General features: G+C 44.5%; 1 protein-coding gene across 6 annotated transcripts in view; it reads right to left on the reverse strand.

Moving 5' to 3' along the window:
• The window catches only part of ACSBG2 (acyl-CoA synthetase bubblegum family member 2), a 143,257-nt gene that overhangs the window by 30,987 nt on the left and 84,387 nt on the right, over positions 1-27,883 (reverse strand). For all 6 annotated transcript variants that reach the window (XM_073544291.1, XM_073544316.1, XM_073544298.1 and 3 more), the window contains 2 exons: positions 2,624-2,850; positions 2,059-2,147 (listed from right to left, as the gene is read on the reverse strand). In XM_073544291.1, the coding sequence (XP_073400392.1) occupies positions 2,059-2,147; positions 2,624-2,850 (316 nt within the window). The remainder of the gene's footprint in view (positions 1-2,058; positions 2,148-2,623; positions 2,851-27,883) is intronic.

Here is a 27,883-nt window from a genome sequence, read left to right on the forward strand (position 1 = left end):
TGTCAGGTGTATGTCCTGGAAAACAAAATAAAAAAAAGCAACAAACACAAAAGTAAATCAAAGGGTCAACAACAAATTTTTTTTACAGAGTCTCTCCTGTGAAGAGACTTTTTTGGTTCAGAAGTTTCTGCTGCAAATACTACTGTACACATACCTTTACTGAAGCAGCTACATTTGTTTTTTTTCAAAGTGTGAGATAGTGTTATTAACAAGCTAGATAGCTACAGTGGAGAGGGACGCAGAGTCTTGTGGGATTTCATAGCACAGGCTAGAGGACCCTACTTAATGGCACAACTCTGGTCCAAACTTCGGACATTAGGAAGTGTAAGAGTGCCCACGATCCGGAATTAGCAGCGCTTGGACGCAGCACATGTTGGCTGCATCCAAAGCGCTGCTGTTTATTGAACACCGGTAAAACCACATGTGTTCACTGAACCGTGTGGACTTACCACATTCAATGCATTTATATTGACGTAATTTCTGTTGGAGACTAGCATCAGTGTCTGCAGATGACTATGCACGCACAGTGGACATGGGATTTCCCATTCACTATGCTGTAACATCTGCCGCTGAGGGTTTGGCACTGCATAAATACGCAGCGTGAAACCCACAGCAGTTCCTGATCATGGGCACAAACCTTTAAGGGCACTGTTGTTAATCCATTTAGTAAAGTCAGCTGTCTTTAGCTGCAGTTTTTTATAAAAAAAAAAAAAAAAAAAAAAAAAAAAGATTAATTTTTCTTTAGTTAAGGATCAAGTTTGGTAAGCAATTATTTTTGCAAACCACAGTGGTATCAGTTTTATCTTTAAGTATATCCAAGAGAAAAAGCAAAGACATATTTCCAGCTTTTTGGCTATGTGCACGTGTAGCGGAACTCTCGCGGAAGTTACAGAGAGAATTCCATTCCACGGGAAAATCGCATTTTAAATTCCCGTGATTTTCCCGCGGAAAAACTAGCGATTTGCAAGTGTAATTAGCTTGCAGAATGCTAGCGTTCTCCAAGCCATCTGTAGCATTGCTTGGAGAACTGATTGACGAGTGTGACCAACTTTTTACTATGGAGGCTGCCTATACATCAATAGTAAAAGATATAAAGTTAAAAATAAAAAAAGCTTCCGGCGTCCCGTGCAGCCTTCCCGGGCCTCAGCAACGCTTCCGTTCCCAGAAATGCCTTGCGAGACCTTTGATGACGTCGCGGTTTCGCGATAATGTAGCGATCTCGCGAGGAATAGGGACCGCTACAGTATCGCGAGCCGCAACGTCATCAGAGGTCTCGCAAGGCATTACTGGGAACGGAAGCGTTGCTGAGGCCCGGGAAGGCTGCACGGGACGCCGGAAGGGGAATATAACACCATTTTTTATTCTATTTTTTACAGGGATATGGTACCCAGAGCCCGGAGGACAGTCTGTTCTCCTCCGGACCGTGGGTACCATCCTCAAATGTTCTGCTTACTTTTTGCATGGTGAGCACAGCCACATGCGGGAAGTAAGCAGAACAATGCATTCCTATGTGGGCGGAATCGCCGCGATTGCGCAAAATAATGAGCATGCCGCGTATTTTTCTGCGATGCGATTCCACCACGGGAAAATCCGCAGCATTAGCACAGCATTGCGGAATCCAATAGGATTGCATGGGATGCTTTTTTTGGGTTTTCGCGGCAAAAATCGCGAGTTAAAAACACAGCGAAAACGCAAAAAAACGCAATGTGTGAACACAGACTTTCACTGTAAATTTAAAAATACAATTTCATAATTAAAGGGGTATTCCAATCCTCAAGATCCTATCCCAATATGTAGTATGTGTAATCTCAGCAAATGCCTCCATTCAGAAATGTAGTATAGTCGTTTTGATTTGCTATATCTTGCTCCATGTGCAGTGCACTACAGTAGCTTAGTTGATAGTGATTGCAATCATAGATATCCAAATCGCCGAGTGGTCGTAAGCATGGATACCTTAGCTACTGCAATGTCCTGTACATAGAGTAAGCAACATGGCTAATCAGAAAAACTATACTACATACTGGGCTGGTAAATACCCCTTTGAATATCTGAACTTACCCAGCAAGTATAGCGCCTATATCAGCTATGAACCACTCAGCAGAGTTGAATCCCAGAATGCCAACTCCATGGTATCGCTCCAAACCCAACTAGAAAAATGGGAAAAAGAAAAATAAAGCTCTGAACAAGTTAACACTAAGGATTTAAGGACACAGACTTTTTAATTTTTGAAGATTTGAATAAAAAGGAAATAAAAAAAAACTATTTCTTTGGGGGCTCAAATTTGTTTTTTCCCCCCTTTGTTCTGTGGTGGGATACCAAATGTACATGTTGCCTTTTTTTTTTATCACACATCACTATCGGAGAGATATGTAGGAGGGGTGAACAGGGAGACCAAAAAAATAAATAAATAAAAAGTGGCATCTAGGGAATAAACACCCACAACTGGTGCTACCATTGATAACAGTATTGAAGCACCTGTAATCTATGCAGTCACCCACAGCCAACTGAGCAGCCTCAGCTCCCGAGTCCAATTCATCCTCACATTATAAACACTCACACGGAGACCCACCACCAAAGGGGATTAAAAAAGAAAAAAAAAAACTTTAAACATTTTGCTACTTACCTTAATGAAGCCTTTAGCAGCTAGTCTGCACTGCTCATAATATTGCTTATATGTGAGTTTACTCCATTGTTCTCCCTCCTTAGATGCAAGGGCAACATAATCACCGTAATTGTGAACGGTTTCTTCAAACAACTGGTGAACTGTTATTGGGGGCAGACTGGCCACACCAGATTCTTCCATACGCAGCTGAACAGCACTGTCCCTTAGCGTTGCCCACAGCTTCAAGTCTGAAGTGACAGTATTTAAAGAGCCACAACAACAAAAAAAGAAAAGAAAATTCACACATTAAAAATACTGGGAGTCCCGACCAAGTATTGAGTGCATTTACTGAACATACATTTCAGATTTTAAAATAATTTTTTCAAGTTGCTGTCAAAGTATTCTAATTACTGAGATAATGACTTTTGGGTTCTCATTGGCTGTGAGCCATAATCATCAATATAAACAGAAATAAACACTTGAAATAGATCACTGTTTGTAATGACAATACGAGTTTCACGTTTTGTATTGAAGAACTGAAAAAATTTACTTTTTGATATTCTAATTTTGAGAGAAGTACCTGTTTATATATTACTAACTGGTTTGCCTAGTGTAATTGAGAAAAATATATTATATAAAATTAAATATAATATAAAATTATAATATACATATATCTTTTAAATCAGGAGATCACTAGAGGACTAGTTAACTTTCTAACTGCCAGCTAGACAATCCTTCACGATTAGAGATGGGCAAACGAGGGAGTCCGTGTGTTTGGGTACAGCCCCCTGAACAACGGGTGTTTGACAGTGCAACGAACACTGCTTCTGATCAGCAGTAAAATCATTTCCACCAGCCAGACAGCCGCAGTACCCACGCTGTCAAATGATAGTGTTAGATTGGAGGTATGAAGTTTACCTTCGGTCACTGGTGTTTGCTGATGGGACTACTGCTCCTGCTAATAACAGTGAGAGCAGGAGTGGCTGAGAGTATTCATTAGGGTGACCGCAAAAAATCGATGTCGGAATTTTGTCCGTCTGGACCCCACAAAACGATTCCCCTTTCCAGATATTGAGATAGCCAAAATTTGAGCTCGATCAAACGACGTTAACCCGTGCCGCTCGTCGCTCAAAGTTTGAAAAAAACCAAATTGAGGTATTTTAAGATTTAGGTATTTTGCATAGTCTGTTAGACTATAAAGAATGTGACAACAACATTGCAGAAATAGCCCTGACCAAATTTTCGAACCATTTGTGGTATTTGAATGCAGAGTTAGTGGGATTATCGTTTTTTGATCCCACCATTACAGACAATGAAAAGTTGTTAATGGCTAATAAATTGCTCAGTAGCACAGATGAACCATCAGAGCACGCTAGGGTTGTAAATCCAAAAGTTAGGAAAGAAAAATTAAAAGAGGTAGGAAGTAACCGACTTTAACGACCTTCTGACAAAAGAAGAAGAACAAAAGCAATATGTCCTGCAAGTTGTAAGCAAATGCCAAGCATTATATTCTGACGTTTCAAAAACTACTTTAACAAAAGCTCTAGAATAGATTAGATAACTATGTAAAATTATCAACTCATGTAGGTTAGCGTGCTCTGATGGTTCATCTGGGCTACTGAGCAATTTATTAGCCATTAACAACTTTTCAGTGTCTGTAATGGTGGGATCAAAAAACGATAATCCCACCAACTCTGCATTCAAATACCACAAATGGTTCGAAAATTTGGTCAGGGCTATTTCTGCAATGTTGTTGTCACATTCTTTATAGTCTAACAGACTATGTAAAATACCTAAATCTTAAAATACCTCAATTTGGATTTTTTCAAACTTTGAGCGACGAGCGGCACGGGTTAACGTCGTTTGATCGAGCTCAAATTTTGGCTCTCTCAATATCTGGAAAGGGGAATCGTTTTGTGGGGTTCAGACGAACAAGATTCTGACATTTTTTCCCCCCCATATGAGATCCGGTCACCCTAGTATTCATCAACCAGCGCCTGCGCTAAAAAAAAAAAAAAAAAAAAAAATATAAAAAAAAAAATTGCGTGGGTCTCCCTGTATTTTTCATAACCAGCCAGGTAAATCTGTCAGCTACAGGCTGCAAACCTCAGCTGCCAGCAAGGGTGGTTATCAAGAATAGGAGGTCCCCGCGCTTTTTTTTTTTTTTTTTTTTACACTGTTCGGCCAAACTTGAACATCTAGGGGTATGCCCATCCCTATTCATGAGCTCTGTATTCCCATCCCCACCAATTGGCAGCCGTGTACATGGGCAGAAAGCTGCCAGTGGTGTGGACAGTGTTATACAGAGCTCAACATTCAGAGAACTGTAGACCCACAATAGATATTTTGATAAAATCACTGTTTTTATCAATTAGCACAGTAAATGATATAACTGGAATCAGGGACTCTGCCACCTTGAGAGCAGCATAATGTAGCGGCAAAGTGAATCTGTCACTAGAGATTTAAATGCAAAATGTACACATGTAGTTTTCCTTACGTCATAATTGTTAAGGAAACCTGTCATGTTATCTCCCTCAGCACTGTTAGCATGCAGCTGGACTCCACAACTTTAGAACATGATTAACCTTCCGATACGGAGATGCTGCACTGAGAGCCCAGCTACCAGAAGGAAATGAAAATTATTCCTCCTGGCTGCCTCCAACTTTCAGTCAGATGTGAACCAGCAAGGCTTCAGTCACCATTTAGTACACAGCAAGCTATGGCTTTAACCACACTGACAGCAGTGACTGACAGCTGGCTCTACAGTGCACAATCAGCGCTAAGCCACTTGTCAGTCAGTGCCAAGGCACAGTTAAAGCCGCTGCTCCATGTACTGCGCGGTGACTGAAGCTGTACTGGCCGTGCCTCTATGACAAAGTAGGAGTCATCTGGGAGAGAAAGTGAATTACCTCCTGGTAGCTGGGATTTTCAGTGTGGCGGCCACACAGCTTTAAAACACACTTAATCTGTAGATATGGGTTTATATGCATATTAATAGTTTGGGGATATGACAGGTTCCCTTTAAATTATGACAAACATTGTATGTTTTTTGCCAGGTCTAACTGCAACAAAATTTTAAACTATCATTTATAAAACTAGCCACAAACTTTAAAAACTGTTTGACTTCACATATCTTAAACTAAAAAAAACTAAGTTAAAAGTAAAAACCACACAACACAAATACGGAAACACTTAAGATTTCTAGCTGTAAGTTTGAAACTTAAGTGATCTTCCCATCTCCAAGATCCTATGTGTAATATTATGCCAATTAGAAATGTAGACTAGTTCTGACTTGCTAATATAACTACACCTACTACATTCGGATAGAATCTTGGAGATAGCAAAACCCTTTTAAGGCAGAAATCCATCTAGAATAATTAACTGATTAATATGCAAATAGTGGCAAATTACAGGATAGAAAAACAAACAAGGGAACTTGATATACAAGAACATTACAACAGTATGTCAGAAAGACAAATCCAGTTGCACCCAGTTTCATTATCCCAACTATAAATTCAGAATCAAATAAATATCTGAAAGGCCCTATGATTAAAGGATTAAGTGTTTGATAGTATGGGAAAGTCAGGGACAGCAGTTGGAGACGTAGCAATCCAGCAAATGAGACTTACAAATGCATGAGCACATTTTCTGGATATGTATAACATTTTATAAAAATGGATATATACATGGACAAAAAAAAAAAAAAAAGTTGATCCAATAGTCATTAGATGATATTTAGTAAATTAAACTGACAAATTTAAAAGTTATTTCTGTGACCATTTTGAGTGGTTCTTTAACAGAATGGTACAAACAACTTTGTCCACATGTGCATTTGATGACCTGAGTGATCTAGTGGTGGTGTTTGATCCAACTTCTAAAACCTTACTAGCACAGCAAAAACAAAAAACTAAAATTAAACTGTTGCTTGTCAATTTCCTGAACAACTTGTACAATACCCCACAAGCAGGTCTTTGAGGAGAGAGAATTCTTATGCATAATCATTTTGATTTTCTAGCCAAAAAGGAACATGACCACACCTGAACCGCTAATCGGAAGTAGAATCCCCCATTCTTTTAAATTCTAACTGGAGAGTAGTATGCAGTAAGTGTGAGGCCTGGCGCGGAAGCAGCACCGCTTTGGACGTAGCGCATATTTGCTGCATCCAAAGCGCTGCAGTTTATTGAATGTAGGTGAACCTGCAGGTGTTCACTGAACCGTGCGGATTAACCACTTCCAATACATTCTCTAGTGAAGTTTCTCTTGCAATGATTTGAGTCTCCGCAAGAGACGTATACATGCTGCGGTCTGGAGAGACGCTCTGCATGTCCCATCTCCGCGAGCATCTGGATGTGTAGTGAGCATGGGATTTCACCATCCACTATGCTTTAACATCTTGCCGTTGTGGGTTGGACGCTGCAGAAGTACACAGCGTTCAACCTGCAGCATTTACGGATCGTGTGCACATATTCCAAATGTACAATGGAAGATTAGATTCTTCAGTGGTGTGCACCATTTGTGAGGAGACTCATCTATTGCTCAAGCAGAACCAGAAGAGGAAGTGTTATATTGAGGACGGGTCCAAAGAGCACCAGGTAAGGTGCCTTGTGTGACGCAGTTCTCCAATATAATAGACCGGAGTGACAAGGTGGGAAGCTGTTTGGCACCAATGAGTGAGACCAGCAATTCTTGCACTTAGCAACAGGGCACAGGGAAGAGCCTGGGCTGTGGCATCAGGGTAATGAGATTAGTCAGCAACTGTCACTGACACCAAGCCCTAGGTTTGGTAATGAAGAAGTGTCATCCAGGTACCGTCATTACCTGTAAGTAAAGCATTAAAACACATCAAGAATAAAATACTATATGAAATGAAACAGACTTAATTATTTAACTTAACCCAATATACTCACCTCAGGTTCCATGGAAATCCAAGAGTTAAAGCGACGTCCCACGTCGTCACCAGCCTATGTGGGGGCATTCACAGAATGAATAGGCTGTAACCAAACAGCAAGGCTACGTACGTGCCCATGATCAGGAAAAATAATAACTTTTGCTGCGTCCTAAACGCCGAGTTCAATTCACATGTGTTCATTGAACCATGCAGATTTACCGCATTCAATTGTGGAAATTTCTGTTGTGGAAATGAACGTCTTTGAAACACGGGTATTACATACCTGGTAATGTGTTTTTTCATGAGACATGACGGCACCACGAGAGAGGGGATCCGCCCCACGAGGACAGGAAACCTTCAAGATAAAAGGGGCGGCTCCTCTCTCCGCATCAGTTGTTTTACAGAGCACGAGAGGAACTCCGCAGGTTAGTGGACACATAAATAGTACATATTTTATACTGCTAAATTTCCAACACCAAGGGAGTGTATAATACTAACAATCCACCCAACTAATGACGTGATCAAATAGGGCGGGAATATAAGGGTGCCGTCATGTCTCATGAAAAAACACATTACCAGGTATGTAATACCAGTGTTTTTCCATGGTACATGACGGCACCACGAGAGAGTTACAGAGATTTGTATTCTCTTTAGGGGGGGATCACTGCCTGTAACACTCTTCTCCCAAATGTGAGATCAGAGGTAGCAGATAGGTCTAATCTGTAACGTCTGAAAAAGGTAGATGGAGAGGACCAAGTGGCCGCCTTACAGATTTGGTCGATGGAGAAGTCAGCTCTCTCCACCCAGGACGTTGCCATGGCCCTCGTGGAGTGGGCTTTTAGGCCCTCTGGAACAGCCCTGCCTGCACTACTATATGCTAACATGATGGCATCTCTCACCCATCTAGCTATAGTCTGCTTAGAGGCTTTAAGGCCTTTTCTTGCCCCCTGGTATGAGACAAATAAGGCCCTCTGTTTTCTCCAAGGTCTTGTCATTTCTAAATACTGTAGGATACATCTCCTAACGTCTAAGCAATGAAGTCTCTCCTCCTTCTGTTTACCGGGGTTAGGACAAAAAGATGGTAGGACTATCTCCTCAGCCCTGTGGAATTTCGACACTACCTTAGGGAGGTATGCTGGGTCTAATTTTAACACAACTCTATTGTCCATGACCTGAGTGTATTGCGGGTCTGCTGATAGTGAGTGTAAGTCCCCAACCGTACGGGCCGATGTGAGTGCCACTAATAAAGCTGTCTTTAAAGTTAACACTTTATCTGATGTTGCGTTTAGTGGTTCAAATGGACTCTCTGTCAGAGATGATAGAACCAAATCTAGATCCCAGGGAGGAGGCATAGGAGACGGGACAGAGTCAGCTCTAGTACAGGCCCGGATAAATCTGGCCACCCATCTATTGTTTGCCAGGTCATAGTTGAATAAGTCTGCCAGGGCTGAAACGTGAACTTTGAGGGTGCTGCCAGCTAACCCCAACTCTAAGCCCTTCTGCAGAAACTCCAGTACTGCCCCTATCAGTACTTATCCCTCCTGTATCGGGCCTGAGGTAGATAAAAATTTTCTCCATATCCTTCCATAAATTTTTGTAGTCACTGGTTTTCTGCTACTGAGTAAGGTGGATATTAACCCCGCTGAGAAACCTTTTTTCGCTAACAATGACCTTTCAAATTCCAGGCTGTCAAATACAGCCTGGACTTCCGAGGATAACTGAAGGGACCCTGTGTTAGCAGGTCGTGGTCCTCTGGGAGCACCCATGGGTCCGCCACCGACATCACTCTCAGCCAGTAGAACCACGGTCTTTTTGGCCAAAAGGGAGCTATCATAATTACTCTGGCTTGGTCCTCCCTGATCTTCCTCAGAACTGCTGGAATGAGGCACACTGAAGGGAAGGCATACATGAGACCTGGTGTCCACTTTATCCTGAAGGCGTCTACTGCCAACGGCCAGTCTGCTGGACTTAGGGAGCAGAATTTTTGAACCTTCTTGTTGGTTTTTGAGGCGAAGAGATCTATGATGGGTTTCCCCCACATATGCACAATCCGTTGAAAAATGGACTATCTTAGGCGCCATTCTCCTTGCCTCAGGTGGTTCCTGCTCAGAAAGTCTGCCTTCAGGTTGTCTACGCCTCGAATATGCAGGGCCGATGATGAAAAGAACTGGTGTTCTGCTAGATTCATGATCCTTTTTGCTATTCGCATCAGGGACCGAGAACGGGTGCCCCCCTGGTGGTTCACATATGCGACTGCTGTACGGTTGTCTGATAGGACTCTCACATGATGTCCTCTTAGGTGTGTCAACAATCCCTCCAGCGCTCTTTCGATGGCTAGTAGCTCCCACTCGTTTGAGGATAATTTCTTTCCTCCTGGAGCCAGGGATCCTGGAGCCACCGTGTGTCTAGATGGGCTCCCCAGCCCCATGGACTGGCGTCCGTTGTGACTACTCTGGAGGCTGTGTATGTCCAGGGCACTCCTCTTGGAGAGGACTCTATCTGTAACCACCACTTGAGTGACTGGAGTACAGGGTCCGGGAGGGTGAGCTTCTGCTCTAACTGCCCCTAAAGCCTCAGGTCGTTTTGTAGAACACACCACTGAAGTTCTCTTGTGTGAAACTGTGCCCATTTTACTGCTGGTATGCAGGAAGTTAGGGACCCCAACACTGACATGGCCCTTCTCAGAGTTTTTTTTTTTTTAATGTTGCCATGATTAGATTTTTGATCTCTTTTTTCTCCTCTGGGAGGCGACACTCCTGTACCACCGAGTCCAATGTTAGGCCCAAAAAAATTTTGGATCATTGCTGGTACCAGTTTAGATTTTTTGAGGTTCAGTTGCCAACCCAGGGTCTGTAGTGTCTCCATCACTATTTTGACTTGTTCTTGACAGTGAGAGAAATTTCTTCCCACTATCAAGAAGTCGTCCAGATATGGTATCACCAGAGTGTCTTTTTCCCTGAGATGGGCTGTGACCTCTGCAATTAATTTTGTGAAGACTCGGGGAAGCTATCGCTACACCAAAGGGAAGAGCCCTGTATTGAAAGTGACGCCACTGAGACCTTATCTGAACCGCCACTCTAAGATATTTGCGGTCTTGTTGCCGGATCGTGACATGATAGTAAGCATCCTTGAGATCCAGGACTGCCATGTAGCACTGAGGATAAAGGAGCTTCACCACTGACCTTATCGCTTCCATCTTGAATGATGGAACTATCAGATATTTGTTGAGGCCTTTCAATTTTATAATCGTCCTCCAGGAATTGTCTGGCTTTTTTATAAGAAATAGGGGGGAGTAAAAACCTTCCTTCTCTTTTTCCGGAATTTCTTCCAGGACCTGCTTTTCTTGTTTTTCTTGAGATGACTGTACTGGAGTCTGCATATATCTTCGTGGCGGCCAGTGGTGAAATCTTAATTCCAGACCAGACCCTACTATTTGTCGGATCCAGGTACTGGATGAGATCCTCCCCCCACCTGAAAAGGACCGTCACTGGGAGGGGTTTTTTGGTGTCTTTGGAGGGCTTGCCGAAATAGAAGCCTCTCCCACCTCTGGCTCGCTTGTCAGAATTGTTTCTGTCTCGATCCCTGTACTGCTGTCTTTTGAATTTTCGGCCCTTCTGAAAGGAGCGCCAAAAGGCCTGAAATGGCTGTTTTGGGAAACTCTTCTTTTTGTCGCCGGCTTTCTCCAACACGTCATCCAATGGCGGTCCAAACAGGAAATTTCCCTCACATGGCAGAAAGCAGAGTTTCATCCTTGCCTGAATGTCCCCCGGCCAGCATTTGAGCATACTGCCCGGCGCCCTACATTGGTTAAGGCCGCTGACTTTGCTGCTAGCCTGGCTGAAACTCCTGAAGCCTCAGCAAGAAAGAATGCCGCTGCTCTGATGGCCAGTAATGCTTCCAGAATAGATTCCTCTCTTTGCTCTAGCTGGTTTTCCAGGTTTTCCACCCATATTTTCAGGGACCTAGCCACAAAAGTGGCCGTGATGGCGGGCCTTAGTGCCCCAGCCGAGACCTCCCAGGCCATCTTAAGACAATTGTCTGTCTTTCAGTCCAGAGGTTCTTTTAGAGAACCTAAATCCTCAAAGGGTAGGGAGGATTTCCTGGCGAGTTTTGATATCACTACATCAATTTTTGGAGCTCTATCCCAGGATGAGGATGCCTCTTCCTCAAAGGGGTACCTCCTTTTTAGGGAATTATCTGGGACTTCTCTGGATTTTCCCATTCCCGTTTTATGAGTCCTTCCAGTTGTTCATTAATAGGGAAGGCTCTACGTTTTTTTTTTTTTCTTCCTTTTGTAGTCCACTAAACATGAGTTCCTGAGCTGTCTTTTTTGCTCGCTCATCTACCAGCTATCCGTATCCGCTGATTGTAATGTACTCACTGATTTGCAAACCTCTGTTTGAATTAGGGATCTCAGACTGTCAGAGAATGAGGGTGTCTCTTCCGATATTGTCTTGTTAATACAATCCTGGCACAATCTTTTATTCCAGGATGCTCCTAAGGGACTATTGCATAAAGGACATTATTTTTTTTTTTTTTTTTTTCCCTACTCTTCTTAGGGACCTCCTATACTCCACCCCGCCAATGTATGTAAAATAGGGGAGAGAGGAGACAAGAGAGAGAGAAAGAGAACAGACATTAGAGTGCTGGACTTTCTCGAAGTTCACTCACCACTAGGACGCTTCACAGAACGGATACCGGATCTGGAGGCTGACTGGTCTTCTCACTGTCTCCCAAAGAGACTAGGGACCCCTCCTTTTTGCGGCGACGATCCGTCCGTGTGCTGCCCGAGTGGCTCCCACTGCTGCTGCAGCGTGTCTGGCTCTTCTCCTCTGAGCGCAACCGCCTCTCCTTCGCCTCCTGGTGCAGCTGCAAGTGCTCTGGCGAAGGGCTCTCCATTTTATAAACTGCTTAACTGCTGCTGTTTTGTGATGAGAGCAGTCACATCTAACCAAACAATGGTGTGGTGATGCCTGCCAGCACTTCCTGTTGCCTATCCGCTTCCTGGTTATGCCCCCACGCCTGCGCACTATAGCTGGCCTATGCACACACCCGGCAATCACATCCAGTGCGTGCTCTCCTCCAGTGCCCATGCTCCCTTCAGGCGTAAGCACGGCTGAAGCACGCACCAGGCGATGCGCGTTCCCCTGACCCGTGCACCCTTCACTTCTGGTGCGCGTCAGGGGTCACTTCCGGTATGCGCCTGGAATGCTTCCCGTGCGTACTTGCGGTCTGTTCTCAGTGTTCCGCCATGGACCTCCCGAGCAGCTCTCTTATAGCGCAGTTTGTCAGCCATACCTTGCACTGCCACCACTATTTCAGTGTACCGTATCAGAGAGACCCGCTGTCGCCCGTCAAACCTGCCGACTGGTCTTACCGGGAGAAGCAACTGCACTACCACCACTGACAACAGGTACTGGATCGGAGAGCCCCGCTATCGCCCGTCATACCTGTAGTCCAGCCTTACCAGGTGAAGCATCTCCACTGCCACCACTGAAATCAGGTAATTCCTCATCAGGGCCGTTTCTGTAGTGCCTGTCTCAACAGGGAGGGTACCCACATAGCCTCCGTGGAGCTTTAATTCTGCCTTGACACCGATGTGTCTCACAGGCTGCATGGCCACTATATGTCGACAGGGAGGGAGCACGGAAAGTGGCCTCCGTGGACTTCTATGGGGCAAGTTTTGGTCATCTTGGAGGGTACACGAACCATGGTCTCCGAGGCATCATTACTTCACCCGGGCAACTGCCTCACGGGCTGTGGCCATGCACTCGCTCAGGGGGGACATAGGAATATATGGCCCCCGAGGCGACTACCGGTACCTGGTGACGGGTGTAGCAGACCAGTGCCTGCCAGTAATCACCCGACCCAGGCCTCCTCTTCTTTCTTCCAGAATCTTCAAGAGCTTTTCATCTTGAGGGTTCCCCATCGAGGACAGGAAACCAACTGATGCGGAGAGAGGAGCCGCCCCTTTTATCTTGAAGGTTTCCTGTCCTCGTGGGGCGGATCCCCTCTCTCGTGGTGCCGTCATGTACCATGGAAAAACAGAAGTTTAAGGGTATGTGCACACTAGGGTGACCGGATCTCATATGGGGGGGAAAAAAATGTCAGAATCTTGTTCGTCTGGACCCCACAAAACGATTCCCCTTTCCAGATATTGAGAGAGCCAAAATTTGAGCTCGATCAAACGACGTTAACCCGTGCCGCTCGTCGCTCAAAGTTTGAAAAAATCCAAATTGAGGTATTTTAAGATTTAGGTATTTTACATAGTCTGTTAGACTATAAAGAATGTGACAACAACATTGCAGAAATAGCCCTGACCAAATTTTCGAACCATTTGTGGTATTTGAATGCAGAGTTGGTGGGATTATAGTTTTTTGATCCCACCATTACAGACAATGAAAAGTTGTTAATGGCTAATAAATTGCTCAGTAGCACAGATGAACCATCAGAGCACGCTAACCTACATGAGTTGATAATTTTACATAGTTATCTAATCTATTCTAGAGCTTTTGTTAAAGTAGTTTTTGAAACGTCAGAATATAATGCTCGGCATTTGCTTACAACTTGCAGGACATATTGCTTTTGTTCTTCATCTTTTGTCAGAAGGTCGTTAAAGTCGGTTACTTCCTACCTCTTTTAATTTTTCTTTCCTAACTTTTGGATTTACAACCCTAGCGTGCTCTGATGGTTCATCTGTGCTACTGAGCAATTTATTAGCCATTAACAACTTTTCATTGTCTGTAATGGTGGGATCAAAAAACGATAATCCCACCAACTCTGCATTCAAATACCACAAATGGTTCGAAAATTTGGTCAGGGCTATTTCTGCAATGTTGTTGTCACATTCTTTATAGTCTAACAGACTATGCAAAATACCTAAATCTTAAAATACCTCAAATTGGATTTTTTCAAACTTTGAGCGACAAGCGGCACGGGTTAACGTCGTTTGATCGAGCTCAAATTTTGGCTCTCTCAATATCTGGAAAGGGGAATCGTTTTGTGGGGTCCAGACGGACAAAATTCCGACATCGATTTTTTGCGGTCACCCTAGTGCACACGTTGCGGCTTCCAGTGCGGAACCTTTCACTTCAGATTCACTGCGGTTTTTGTGCGGATTTTGTCTCAGTTTTTGCTAGAACGGAATAGGAGTAAAAACGCTGTGGAAACCCCACAAAGAATTGATATGCTGCAGAGAATAAACCCCTGCGTTTCCGCGCTGAATTTTCCGCAGCATGCGCACAGCGGTTTTGGATTTCCCTAGTTTTAAATGGTACTGTAAACTGCATGAGATTCTGCTGCGGATCCGCAGGACCAAATCCGCAACGTGTGCACATACCCTAAATGCTGCGGCTTGTAAACCCATGCTGAGGGTGAGTTTACGCAACATAAAATAGAAGTACAGAGGGCATGGAATTTCTATAAATCCTATCCACTGTGCTTGTATCGTAGAAAGCAGCCGTCTGGACACAGGCGAGCTGTAATCAGCAACAGCAGGCTGATTGAAGGAATAGTCTCTCCTCAGCCGATGCCTGTGACCGGTGGTAAGCTTTTTACTGTGGGTCACAGCTGTGGGCTCACACTGACATCTGAAAGCGTGACCTCGCAGCGCTCTGACTGGCGGTAACGATTTTACCACTGATCAGAGCCACCGATGTTTGTGTGCCCGCGTGGGAAACACCAGATATAGGAAGTCCATAAAAATGGAAGCAAAAACTCAGCAAAAAAAAAAAAAAAAAAAAAAAAAAAACACAGAAAAAACTACTAACTCAATTGAAGTCTGAGGGTGAAAAACATGGCAAAAACACAAAGAATTGACATGCTGTGTATTTAAAAGCAGCACAAATCCTGAATGGAAAGTATTAAGTTACGTACTGGTAACGGTATTTTTTGGAAGCCCATGACAGCACCACGAGAGAGGGGATCCGCCCTTCAGGAACAGGAAACCTACAGATACAAAAGGGCGGCACCTCTCCCACGCATCAGTTGGATTACAGAGCTTGAGAAGCTACCATGGTTAGTGGCACAGCATGTATACAATATATACAATCTATAGATCCTATTTACAAATTTTATACCATCTCCCACATATGGTAAATCCATGATACAATCTTCTAAAAGGAGTGCACCCCTATACGTGAACAAGGGAGGGAACTAAGGGTGCAGTCATGGGCTTCCGAAAAATACAGTTACCGGTACGTAACTTAATACTTTATTCGGACTCCCATGACAGCACCACGAGAGATTTACAGAGATGTAAACAAATTTAGGGAGGGATTACAGCCTGCAGCACCCTTAGCCCAAAGGTGAGATCCGAGGCAGCACCCATATCTAACCGATAGTGGTTGAAAAAGGTGGAAGGAGATGACCAGGTGGCCACCTTACATATCTGGTCAATTGGCACTCTAGATTTCTCTGCCCAAGATGACGCCATGGCACGAGTGGAATGCGCCCTCAGATTCTGTGGAGCCAGACCGCCACCTGCTGTGTAGGCAAGAGAGATAGCCTCCCTAATCCACCTTGCTAACGTGCGTTTTGATACTCTAAACCCTTTCTTATGACCTTGGAAGGATAAAAATAATGCGTTTTCTTTCCTCCAAGGATCAGTAGCTGATATATATTTTAGTAGGCATCTTTTAACATCTAACGCATGAAGTTTCTGTTCTTTAGGGTTGGTAGGATTAGGAAGGAAGAACGAACGAACGAACTAACTATCTCTTGTGTCCTGTGAAAGTGTGATGCTACCTTGGGAAGGTATGCTGGGTCCGGTTTTAGGATTACTCTATCCTGTAAGAATTCTGTATAAGGGGGCAACCTGAAAAGAGCCTGTATGTCGCTTATCCTACGTGCGGATGTTATTGCTACCAAAAAGACTGTCTTAAGGGATATAACCTTTAGCGAGGCCGAATCTAGAGGCTCGAATGGCTTCTCTGTCATAGCTGTAAGGACTAAATTTAAGTCCCATGGTATACATTTATCCCTGTGTATGGGTCTATATCTAGTAGCCGGTTTGATGAATCTGGCCACCCAATAGTTGCTGGCAATATAACATGTAAATAGGGCCCCCAAGGCTGAAACCTGTACTTTTAAGGTACTTGTGGAAAGACAACTCAAGACCCCTCTGGAGGAATTCTAGAATTTGTTTTGTGGGTATTCCATCCCTGACATTAAACTCAGGTGGACAGGAATCGCCTCCAGGTTCTAGCATAGATATTTATGGTAGTTTGCTTCCTGCTTTTCAGGAGGGTATCAATTCAATTTTTGGAGAAACCTCTATTCTCCAACAGCGCCCTCTCAAACACCAGGCCATCAAATGGAGTCCCGCTACTTGCGGGTGGTTGACTGGCCCCTGGTAGAGGAGATCCAGAAGGTTCGGCAGTACCCAGGGATCGCATATTGACATGGTCCTCAACCATGCGAACCAGGTCCTTCTGGGCTAGAATGGGGCAATTAATATGACCCTTGCTCGATCTTCCCTGATCTTTCTTACTACCAGAGGTAAGAGGCTTAATGGTGGAAAGGCATATGCCAGAGAGAAGTCCCATTTTATTAGGCAGGCATCCACTGCCAGTGGATTTTCCCTGGGGTCCAGAGAGCAGAATGTTTTTTCTTTTCTGTTTTCTTTGCTGGCAAAGAGGTCTACCTCCGGCTGACCCCATTTGCGGACAATCAGGTTGTAAATGTTCATGTTTAAAGCCCATTCTCCTTGCCTTAGGGCCCTGCGGCTTAGAAAGTCTGCTTTCATGTTGTCTTTCCCTCTGATGTGGAGCGCAGTTAAAGATTGAAAATTTTCCTCGGCTATCTGAAAAAGACGTTCCGTTATCCGCATCAGGGCCTCGGAGCGTGTTCCACCTTGGTGGTTGACATAGGCTACTGCTACCTGGTTGTCCGAGAGGATCCTCACATGATGACCCTGTAGGTACATAATGAGTTTTTTTTAACTGCCAACTCAATCGCCAACAGTTCCCTCTGGTTAGATGAAATTTCAGTTTCGGAGTCCCAACGTCCCTGCACCACTATGTCCCCCATATGGGCCCCCCAACCCAAGGGGCTAGCATCTGTGGTTATTATGCGGGTTATCTGCGTCACCCAGGGCACCCCTGAAGATAAGCTATTGTCATCAAGCCACCATCTAAGATGCAAGAGTCAAAGGGCTTAAAGATACCTGACCTTGTAGCGAACCCTCTAAGGCCCTGCTACTAACTAGGACGTCTCTCTGAAGGGATCTAGTGTGAAATTGTGCCCACCTGACTGATGGGATACATGAGGTTAGAGAGCCTAACAGACATGACTTGCCTGAGGGTCATGGAGGATTTATCAACTGCCCAAAGTACCTGCTGTTGTATATGTTCTAATTTATCTGATGGCAGAAGACACTGCTGAGTTTCTGAATTTAACAGTAAGCCTAGGAACTTTTGGACTCTTAGGGGCTGAAATCGGGATTTCTCGTAATTTATTATCCATCCGAGGCTCTCTAGTCTGGATCTAGCCTTCTCTATCTGGGATAGACAAAGGTCCACCGAATTCCCCACAATCAAGAAATCGTCTAAGTACAGGATAATCAAGATATCAACCTCCCGCAAATGAGCCATGATTTCTGCCACAATCTTCGTAAATACCCGGGGCGCTGCTGAAAGACCAAAAGGAAGAGCTCTAAACTGAAAATGACAGATTAATCCGTCCATTGAAACTGCCACTCTCAGGAACTGCTGGAAGTCTGCGTGGATAGGCACATGATAGTACGAGTCTTTCAAATCCAAGACTGCCATAAAACACCCTGCAAACAACATCGTTATTGTTGAACTGATGGATTCCATCTTAAAGGTGCGATTAACCAAAAATTCATTGAGGGAACGTAAATTAATAATGGTTCTAAATGTTTTGTCTGGCTTTTGGATCAAGAACAAGGGAGTGTAGAAGCCTCAACCTCTCTCCGATTCCAGAACCTCCACCAGGACTTTTTTCAGGCACAGGCTCAAGATTTCTGCTTCTAAAGCCGCTTGTTCAAGAGGCGAAGATCTTAAGGGAGTTGGTTTAAAGGTATCCCGTGGAACATAACTGAACTCCAACTTTAGTCCGGTGGATATTACATTCCGCACCCAGTTACTATTGGTGATCTGCAACCATGCTGGGAGGAAGGATGACAGTCTACCCCCCACGGGAATCGCTAGTCATTGGCCCAGTTTCTTTCACTCTCTTGATGAACCCCTGAACATGAGGCCCGTACCTCTTCTCCTTCTATCTTCCCATCTGGGACGGTCTCTATTAGGTGAAGGATTGGGCCTTCTCTCCTGACCGAATCTCCTATTGAACGGATGTCGGTAGGATGCAGACCATATATTAGGGAACTTTTTCTTATAGTCCTCAGCTTTTTCAAGTAACTAATGAATCAAGAAAAAACGCGGATGGCACCGCTGTTATTGTGTACTCCTGAATGGTGCGCGGTGTGCGGGAAGCTGACAAATGGTAGACTCTGGTGCTTGACCTGGAACTAGACGATCCTGAGAATCCACAAAAGAAAAAAGGTAGCACTCATCGAGTTGAGGAAACTTAATACATCTATTGACATATAAATCACATGTTGGGCCGGGGGAGTGACATAAAGAGTGCAGAAAGGCTGACAACGGCTGTTTTGCGCTACACGAGCGCTTCGACGGGTCAAATAGTGAAAGGAAGAGACGAGTTCATATAGAGAACACGTCTCAAAAGACCTCCTCCTTTCACAGTTACTGTCCAAGTGACATAAGCGGGAGTCACACATAGCAATCTCACTAGCGAGATCGCTGCTGAGTCACAACTTTTGTGACACAACAGCGATCTCACCAGCGAGATCCCTGTGTGTGACAGCGATCAGCAACCGGCCCCCCTGCCGGTATCGCTGATCGCTGCAAGAAACCTCTGGACATGTTTTTCGACGCTGGTCTCCCGCTGGCCAGCACGCATCACTGCGTGACAGGCGGGAGACAAGCAATCAGCTGTAAAAAAAAAAAAAAAAAAAAAAAAAAAAAAAAGTTATTCTCACCTTCCGACGTCCCGCGCAGCCATCCCGCCTCTCTCCACGCTCCCGGTCCCAGTGATCCTTTGCACGAATGACCGCGAGATGTCGCGCTGCCACGAGACAAAGACATTCTCGCGGTCATTCTCGCAAAGGATTACTGGGACCGGAGCGTGGAAAGAGGCAGGATGGCTGTGCGGGACGTCAGAAGGTGAGAATAACAATATTTTTTATTTTAATTCTAAAACTGGCATATCTTGGAACAAGACAGATTTAAAGTGATATTGTATCAAGAGGGCCCCTCATTTCAAGTAAAAGAAGTACAAGAATTAGAGATATTCTGGTAAGAAACCGGGTGGTCACAGAACGGGAGACATGGTTGAGTAAAGGGATACCTAAGGGTAATTTCAAATGTGGTCACTGCCCGTATTGTAGGTTCCACTGTATTGATCGCACCTTACATATAGGCACCTTACATATAGGTGCTATCACACATATGGTCTCTGATTTTATCACATGTAAGACGGATCATGTCGTATAAGTGATCTTTTGCCCATGCCATTTCTTCTACATAGGGAAAACCATTTGTCCCCTATATATTCATTTTAGGGAACATTTCAAATCTATTAGAGCAGGTAAGGGGGTTCCACGCTTAATTAGCCACATGAGAGATTTTCATGGAAGTGACCCCCCCCCCCCCCCCAAGGAGGGAATTTAAATAGAATCCTTTTAAGACATGAATCCAGATGGATAATGAATACTAAGGCGACAGGTCTGACTGGTTTCAATGATAAAATAGACATGGCTATTTTCTTGTGAGAGATTAGGAGCTATATATCCAGATAGTTGAGAATTATGTATTGTTCTTTAATAGGTGAATATTTTCCTCACTATCTCAGTGGCTGTTCCATCCGGACGAGACCTTCTATCAGCAAAATCTGACCTGATTGTTATATATTCATGAGTTGTGTGTTAGTTCCATCTGGACAGAACCTCTTATCAGCAGAATCTGGCCTGATTGGCGTTATATACTCATAAGCTGTGCATTTGTATACTTGTTATAAGAGATATATTTTTTGCCTAAGGATAAACCTATATTTTGTCAGTACTGAATACCTCTCCTGTTGATTATTATGGCTTTTTATATGTGTATGTGATAGTTTATTTGTGCACTTCTTTTCCCATATACATATGAGTATTGAAATAGATTGAATCGATTGATTTTGTTTTGCAATTTCATGTATGATGAAGTGAGACATGATTTCAGTCACATGATTTATAGGATTGCATAAAATTTTTTTGTATTAATGTGTTGTTTTGTTTGTTCATTATAAATAATTTCTATCTTTCTCTTTAATTTTTGCCCACACAGGGTGTGTGTGAAAATTTGTGCTTGTTGTCTGTTTAAATGCATTTCTACATGTTTTTAATTCACTACGTCACTTGGAAAGCAGCTGTGAAAGGAGGAGGTCTTTTGAGACGTGTTCTCTATATGAACTCGTCACTTCCTTTCACTATTTGACCCATCGAAGCGCTCGTGTAGCGCGAAACGGCCGTTGTCAGCCTTTCTGCACTCCTTATGTCACTCCCTCGGCCCGACATGTGATTTATATGTCAATAAATGTGTGGTTTCCTCAACTCGATGAGGGCTACCTTTTTTCTTTTGTGGATTTTTTCAAGCAACTCATCCAGGACTGCTCCGAACAAATATTCCCCTTCACATGGGATAGTGCAGAGCTTCGACCTGGCTTGAATGTCTCCCTGCCAGCACTTTAGCCACAGGGCTCTACAAGCCGCATTAGAGAGTACTGCTGTCCTGGCGGCCATTCTCACTGCATCTGCAGAGGCGTCCGCTAGGAAGGCTGCGGCCTCCTGAATCACTGGTAGGGCCCCAAGAATTGTCTGTCTAGATGTCCCTTGTTTCAACCGAGACTCCAACTGGTGCAACCAGATCATCATGGACCTGGTCGTACATGTTGAGGCTACTGCTGGTCTTGAAGAACCGGCTGCCATCTCCCAGGTGCTTTTAAGGAAGGTATCCGTCTTCCTATCTAGAGGATCTTTAAGGGTCCCCATGTCCTCGAAAGGTAGTGAGGATCTTTTTGATGCCTTTGCGATTGCTGCATCTGATTTAGGGGCCTTGTCCCAAGTGTTCACTGTCGGGTCATCGAAGGGGTATCTACGTTTGAGGGCTGGTAGTAGCGAACCTCTCTTATCTGGTTTCTTCCATTCTCTATGAATTAGATCTTGAATCTTTTCGTTCAAGGGGAAGATTCTTCGCTTCCTCTGCTTCAGCCCCCCGAACATGACATCCTGCATGGATAATTGAGGTTTAGGCTCTTCCACTTCCATTGTTCCTCTCACTGCCTTTACCAGCTTGTCCACCCGGTCAAGCGGCAGACAAAACCGGCCAGAATCCTCTTCCTCCGAGGAGGATGAGGGGATGAAACATGGGAGTCCTTACTTCTCCTCCATTCTACAGAGGAATCTGACTCCACTGGGTCCCCACCCCTTAAGCTCTCTGGTTGGGACAGATTTCAGGGTTTCCCTCATCTCTGCCCTGACTATGTCCTTCAAGCTTGCAGCTATTACGGGTGATTCTTCCGCCACTGTCTGCTGAATACTGGGGGGACACAACCTTTTGGGGCATGAGTCCGGTAATGGGCATGAACAAAGTGCACATTCTCTGTGCTTTGTTTTACTCGTAGACTTCTTCCCCTAAAATAAAACAGAGGGAGACCCAGTCACTGAGTGAACATTCAGGTAGATCACTTACCAGTGCCACCATTAAGTACCGGAGAATGAGGGGGATCTTTCTCAGTCGATGCTCCTGTCTGTCTAGAGGAGCTTTTATGACTGGACTGGTCACTTCGTCCCGCACGCTCCTTACTGTCACGGGACTCCTTTTTCTTTTGTTTAACCTGCCGAAGGTCCTCCAAGGAGGCAGTGATGACTGTCGTTGCTGCTGCCGTTGCTCTCGATCGCTCTCCATTACTGCATACAATAATGTGGCCAAAGCATGGAACCCATCTTGGGCAGTGCTTATATACCCCTCCTCCAGACAGCAGACCAGCCACGCCCCCCCCTCCAGCCGACGTGGCTATTGGCCGGTGACCCGGCGCTTACCAGCGCCTATTCCGATGGGCGCCACCATCTTGGAGTCTTCGCGCCTGCACAGTGGTGCCGCTGACTCGCAAGCGCCCCAGGCCACACCCCCGTCATCACAGCGACCCCACACACGCCTCCTGCTTCACCGGAAGTCACGCGGGACGCCAGGGCGCTCCCTACACAGCGCTCGCCGGTCCCCGGGCACCATGCAGCTGCGCCGGCCTGACCACAGCAACCACGCCGCAGGAGCAGGGAGACCCCCGGGGGGCATATTCACCGGCAGCAGCTGATTTCTTCACTGGAGGCAGACATCCTCCGGATACTGCTCCCTGCTGTATACGTCACCGCCATGCAGCCCATCCAGGACCACCGTGGCGTCTTCCAGGAGCTCCGCACCTGGCCGAGGTAGGAGACCCCTGCCCGCTACCTGTACCGACCGGTCGGCCTGGGATCTATCCGGATTCCGTCTGTAGGATCCCGTCCCCTCAGGAACAGGAAACCAACTGATGCGTGGGAGAGGTGCCGCCCTTTTGTATCTGTAGGTTTCCTGTTCCTGAAGGGTGGATCCCCTCTCTCGTGGTGCTGTCAAGGGAGTCCGAATAAAAATACTGATCATGTGCAAAGAACTTCAGGATTTTCATTGGCTTTGCACTGACTACAACGTATCTAAAGGATTCCAATATATACCGTATATACTCGAATATAAGCTGAGATTTTCAGCCCTTTTTTTGGGCTGAAAGTCCCCCTCTCTGCTTATATTCGAGTCATATACACCAGGGGGTCGGAGGGGGAGAGGGGGGTTTGTGAGGTCATACTTACCGCATATTCATGAGGTGTAGTGAGCGGTACCACATGACCGCTGAAGGCAGGAAGGGAGATCGCGGAGAAGCTGGGGGCTGCAGAGACCGTGCCAGGACCGGTAAGTATAGCGATACTCACCTGTCCGGGTCCATCGCTGCTTGCTGCTGTCTGGCACGTCATCTGTCAGTGACGTTCAGACAGCAGAGGGCACGGTGACGTGGTTAGTGCGCGCCGCACCCCCTGCAGTCTGAACGTCACTCAGATGATGTGCCAGACAGCAGCAGCACCTGGCCCCAGCGACGAAGGAGAGTGTCATTTTTTTATATTTAAATGCAGCAGCGGCAGCACATGGGGTCATAATGTATGGAGCAGTATACGGGGGAATAATCTATGGAGCATCTTATAGGGGCAGCATACGGGGGAATAATCTATGGAGCATGTTATAGGGGCAGCATACGGGGGAATAATCTATGAAGCATCTTATGGGGGCAGCATATGGGGGCATAATCTATGGAGCATCTTATGGGAGCAGCATATGGGGGCATAATCTATGGAGCATCTTATGGGGCAGCATATGGGGCCTAGTCTATGGAGCATCTTATGGGGCCATAACCTTTATGGAGCAGCATATGGGGCATATTATTCTAGGGAGCATCTTATGGGGCCCATTATTAACCTTTGTGAAGCATTATATGGGGTGTATTTTGCATGAAGCATCTTGTGGGGTCCATGATGACCTGTATGGAGCATTATATGGGGCTCCTGATTCAATATAGATATTCAAAAACATTCAGCATTCCCAGTAATGCCTTGCGGCAAGGTCCTGTGATGACGTGGTCTCGCGAGATCGCTATAGTAACGCGAGACCAACGTCATCACAGGTCTCGCAAGGCATCGCTGGGAACGCTGAGGCCCGGGATGGCAGCGCGGGACGTCGGAAGGTAAATATACCCCGATTTTTTATTTTTTATATCATTTTTAACATTTTATCTTTTACTATTGATGTCGCATAGGCGGCCTCAATAGTAAAAAGCTGGTCACACTTGTCAAACACTATGTTTGATGAGTGTGACCAACCTGTCAATCACTTTCCATGCGATGCTTCAAATCGCTTGGAAAGTGCTTGAGAAAATCGTGTAAAAATCGCGCGGAAAAAAATGCGCGATTTCTGGGAAGGAGTCCGGTTTTCATTGTGCGTTTTAAAACGCTACGTGGGCCCATAGCCTAAAGGTTTAAAAACCTGCAGTGCCCGCAAGGTCCCTCTGCTCAAGAAAGCACGTGTGCAGGCCCGCCTGAAGTTTGCCAATGAATACCTGGATGATTCTGTGAGTGATTGGGAGAAGGTGCTCTGGTCAGAGGAGACAAAAATTGACAACTTTGGCATTAACTCAACTCGATGTGTTTGGAGGAAGAGAAATGCTGCCGATGACCCAAACAACACTGCCCCGACTGTCAAGCATGGAGATGAACACATTATGTTTTGGGGGTGTTTCTCTGCTAAGGGAACAGGACTACTTCTTGGTAGGTTTGATGTCTTTTCTTTTACTTTTATGTGTATTTGTTTCTTTTCCTTCCATGAGCCACATTTCCTATATACCTTGTTCCGTCCTCCCTACCACTTGTGCACATATCAATACTTGTTTCTTCTGTTATTGATATCTTCATGGATTGATTATCTGTAGTATCTGATTGTATATACTTTTGTCGACTTTGCAGTTTACTGATGAAGGCTAGTTGATACAGCCGAAACGTCTATATTTGTGCCTGCAAATAAAAGGTCTTCATCTTTGCAACGAGTTGAGTGCCAAAAATTTTTTGATTATTCTATACTGGTGTGGGAACCTTCTTTTGTGCACCGACACAGCTGTGCCACGTTATACGATTGATTTTCTCTGCTAAGGGCACAGGACTACTTCACCACAGCAATGGGAGAATGAATGGAGCCATATACCGTAAAATCCTGAGTGACAACCTTCTTTCCTCCACCAGGACATTAAAAATGGGTTGTGGCTGGGTTTTCCAGCAAGACAATGACCCAAAACATACAGCCAAGGCAACAAAGGAGTGGCTCAAAAAGAAGCACATTAAGGTCATGGATTGGCTTAACCAGTCTCCAGACCTTAATCCCATAGAAAACTTATGGAGGGAGTTGAAGCTCCAAGTTGCCAAGCAACAGCCTCAAAATCTTCATAATCTAGAGATGATCTGAAAAGAGGAGTGGACCAAAATCCCTCCTGACATGTGCACAAACATCATCATCTACAAAAAACATCTGACTGCTGTGCTTGCCAACAAGGGTTTTGCCACCAAGTATTAGGTCTTGTTTGTCAGAGGGATCAAATACTTATTTCTCACTGTAAATAAATTGATACAATGTGATTTTGGGATTTTATTTTTGATATTCTATCTCTCAACGTTAAAATTAACCTATCCTTTAAATTATAGACTGTTCTTGTCTTTGAGTGGGCAAACTTACAAAAATCAGCAAGGGATCAAATAATTATTTCCCCCACTTTCCTGAGAAGCATATATCAAGCCTATTAGAGCAGATTGTATTTAGGGTACCTCATTTTTCAAGACTTAAGCAGAATCTTTACAAAGACTTGATGCACTGGTCACAGAGTTTAAAAATGAAATTATAATAATACCTTAGATCTTTTAGTTAGATGTTTCTATGGTTACTAAACACACCAAAGCAGCAAACTTTGAAAACCAAAAAAATTGTGTCCCTCAACTTTTGGCAAGAAACCACATCATAGTTGTGACGGACCCAGTGTGTTTAACTATTGAATGCATCTATTCTATACTACAAATCCATATGATGTGCCTGGAATGTCAAAATATGCCCACCAACAATTACTAAATAGTGAGACACTACAAGACATCAAGTTTACTAGCAGCTACTTCCACGCACACAGTCAAAAGCTTAGAAACCATTACTCCCTTCCTGAGGTTTACCAAAAGTATTAAGCCAAAGTGTAAAAACCTCTCAAATACCTAAATTTGTCTGCTTTAGTCTCTGCACAAAAAAAACAACTAACACTGCAAAATTCACAATGAGACTGCAGTCAAGCTACCTACTAGCTAACAGAATTCACAGTGATGTAAGAAATGAGTGCACAGCCAGTGTGCGCATCTGTACACAGTAAAGATTCTGCTGCCATCTGGCATTACTCAATGACGGATGCTCCATTAGCAGCATTTCCTGTAAATTATGGAACTAAAGAAGCCTGCTGGTTAACTTTAAAAGGCTATATCTCTAAAAACACAGCAGCAGAGACACATGGAAGGTAACGTCTGTATTTAAAAGTAAGGAAAAGTTCATAGTGAAGACAATAGGTAGCATATGCCATGAAACCCTCCTCACCACATACAACGTATACATAAAGCCTATATAATAATAGATCATTTTAAGTTGAAGATTCACCAAAGTCCATACCCCCCACCTTTTGCAGATTTTGCTGATTAAACAATTCCATAGGAAACTCTGCAGCTGAGAGGAAGGAGGAACATCGAACTTTGCAATGCCTTTGCCCACTCCCTTGGCACTTAAATGGCTCCAACATCACCTAGTCCCCTGAGAGTCTCTTGAGATGACTTCTTGCCCAAGATCTCATGTGGCCACTGTAGTCCTCACATTATTACAAGAAGCTGATTTGTACAGAGACCAGCAGAGAACTAGTTGTTTTAGCAGGAAAGTGTCCTCTACCCTCACCTGACAATTGCATCACATGAAATTAAGATACACTCTGGAATAAGATTTGAAATTTGCTTATAGCAAGTCCGTACATGGACAAAAATTAATCAGTTGTCTTAGCTCTGGGAGGATTTTGGCAAAAAGTTTTATTTTGCCAATCACAGGCTGTACATAATTGTTGTGGTCCACCTTATAGTTGTTTCATCCAGATAGGCAAAAAAAAATAATATTACACCACACACTTCAGAGAGCACTCGGCCGTGTTATACGCTTGTGTGAACAAAAGTAATCCACTTTTGCAACTCAACTCTACTATATTTAAAACAGATTAAGCCAATTCAGTTTTTTGTGTAGTCAGGGAGAAACCTCCTACTGCTTGCAGCCCAAAGAATAATATGAAAAGTTGGCATAAAGAGATGCAAAGATATGTCCTTTTTTTGGTTTTCATCAAATAATGGGATTTTCAGGGGCAAAGAAGAGAGTCGACAGTCACATTTGCCAGTGTGCCATGTGCACATTGTCTCAGTTTCTTTTAGGCTGTGTGCCCACGTTGCTTTTTTAATGTGTTTCCGCCGCGTTTTTGCTGTTGCGGAAACGCTTAAAAAACGCATTCCCATGCAATCCCTATGGGATGCCGCAGTTGCTGTGCCCATGCTGCAGATTTCCCTGCTGCGGAATTGCATAGCGGTAAAATCCTCAGCATGTCCATTATTTCTACGGAATCGCTTCCTGGGAACGGAAGTTGCTGCCAGCACCAATGAGGGCCAGGACGACTCAGGGAGCCGACAGAGG

This window comes from Dendrobates tinctorius, unplaced genomic scaffold (assembly GCF_039654945.1).
Source record: "Dendrobates tinctorius isolate UK_male_01 unplaced genomic scaffold, ASM3965494v1 ptg000011l, whole genome shotgun sequence".
NCBI classification, from domain to species: Eukaryota; Metazoa; Chordata; class Amphibia; order Anura; family Dendrobatidae; genus Dendrobates; species Dendrobates tinctorius.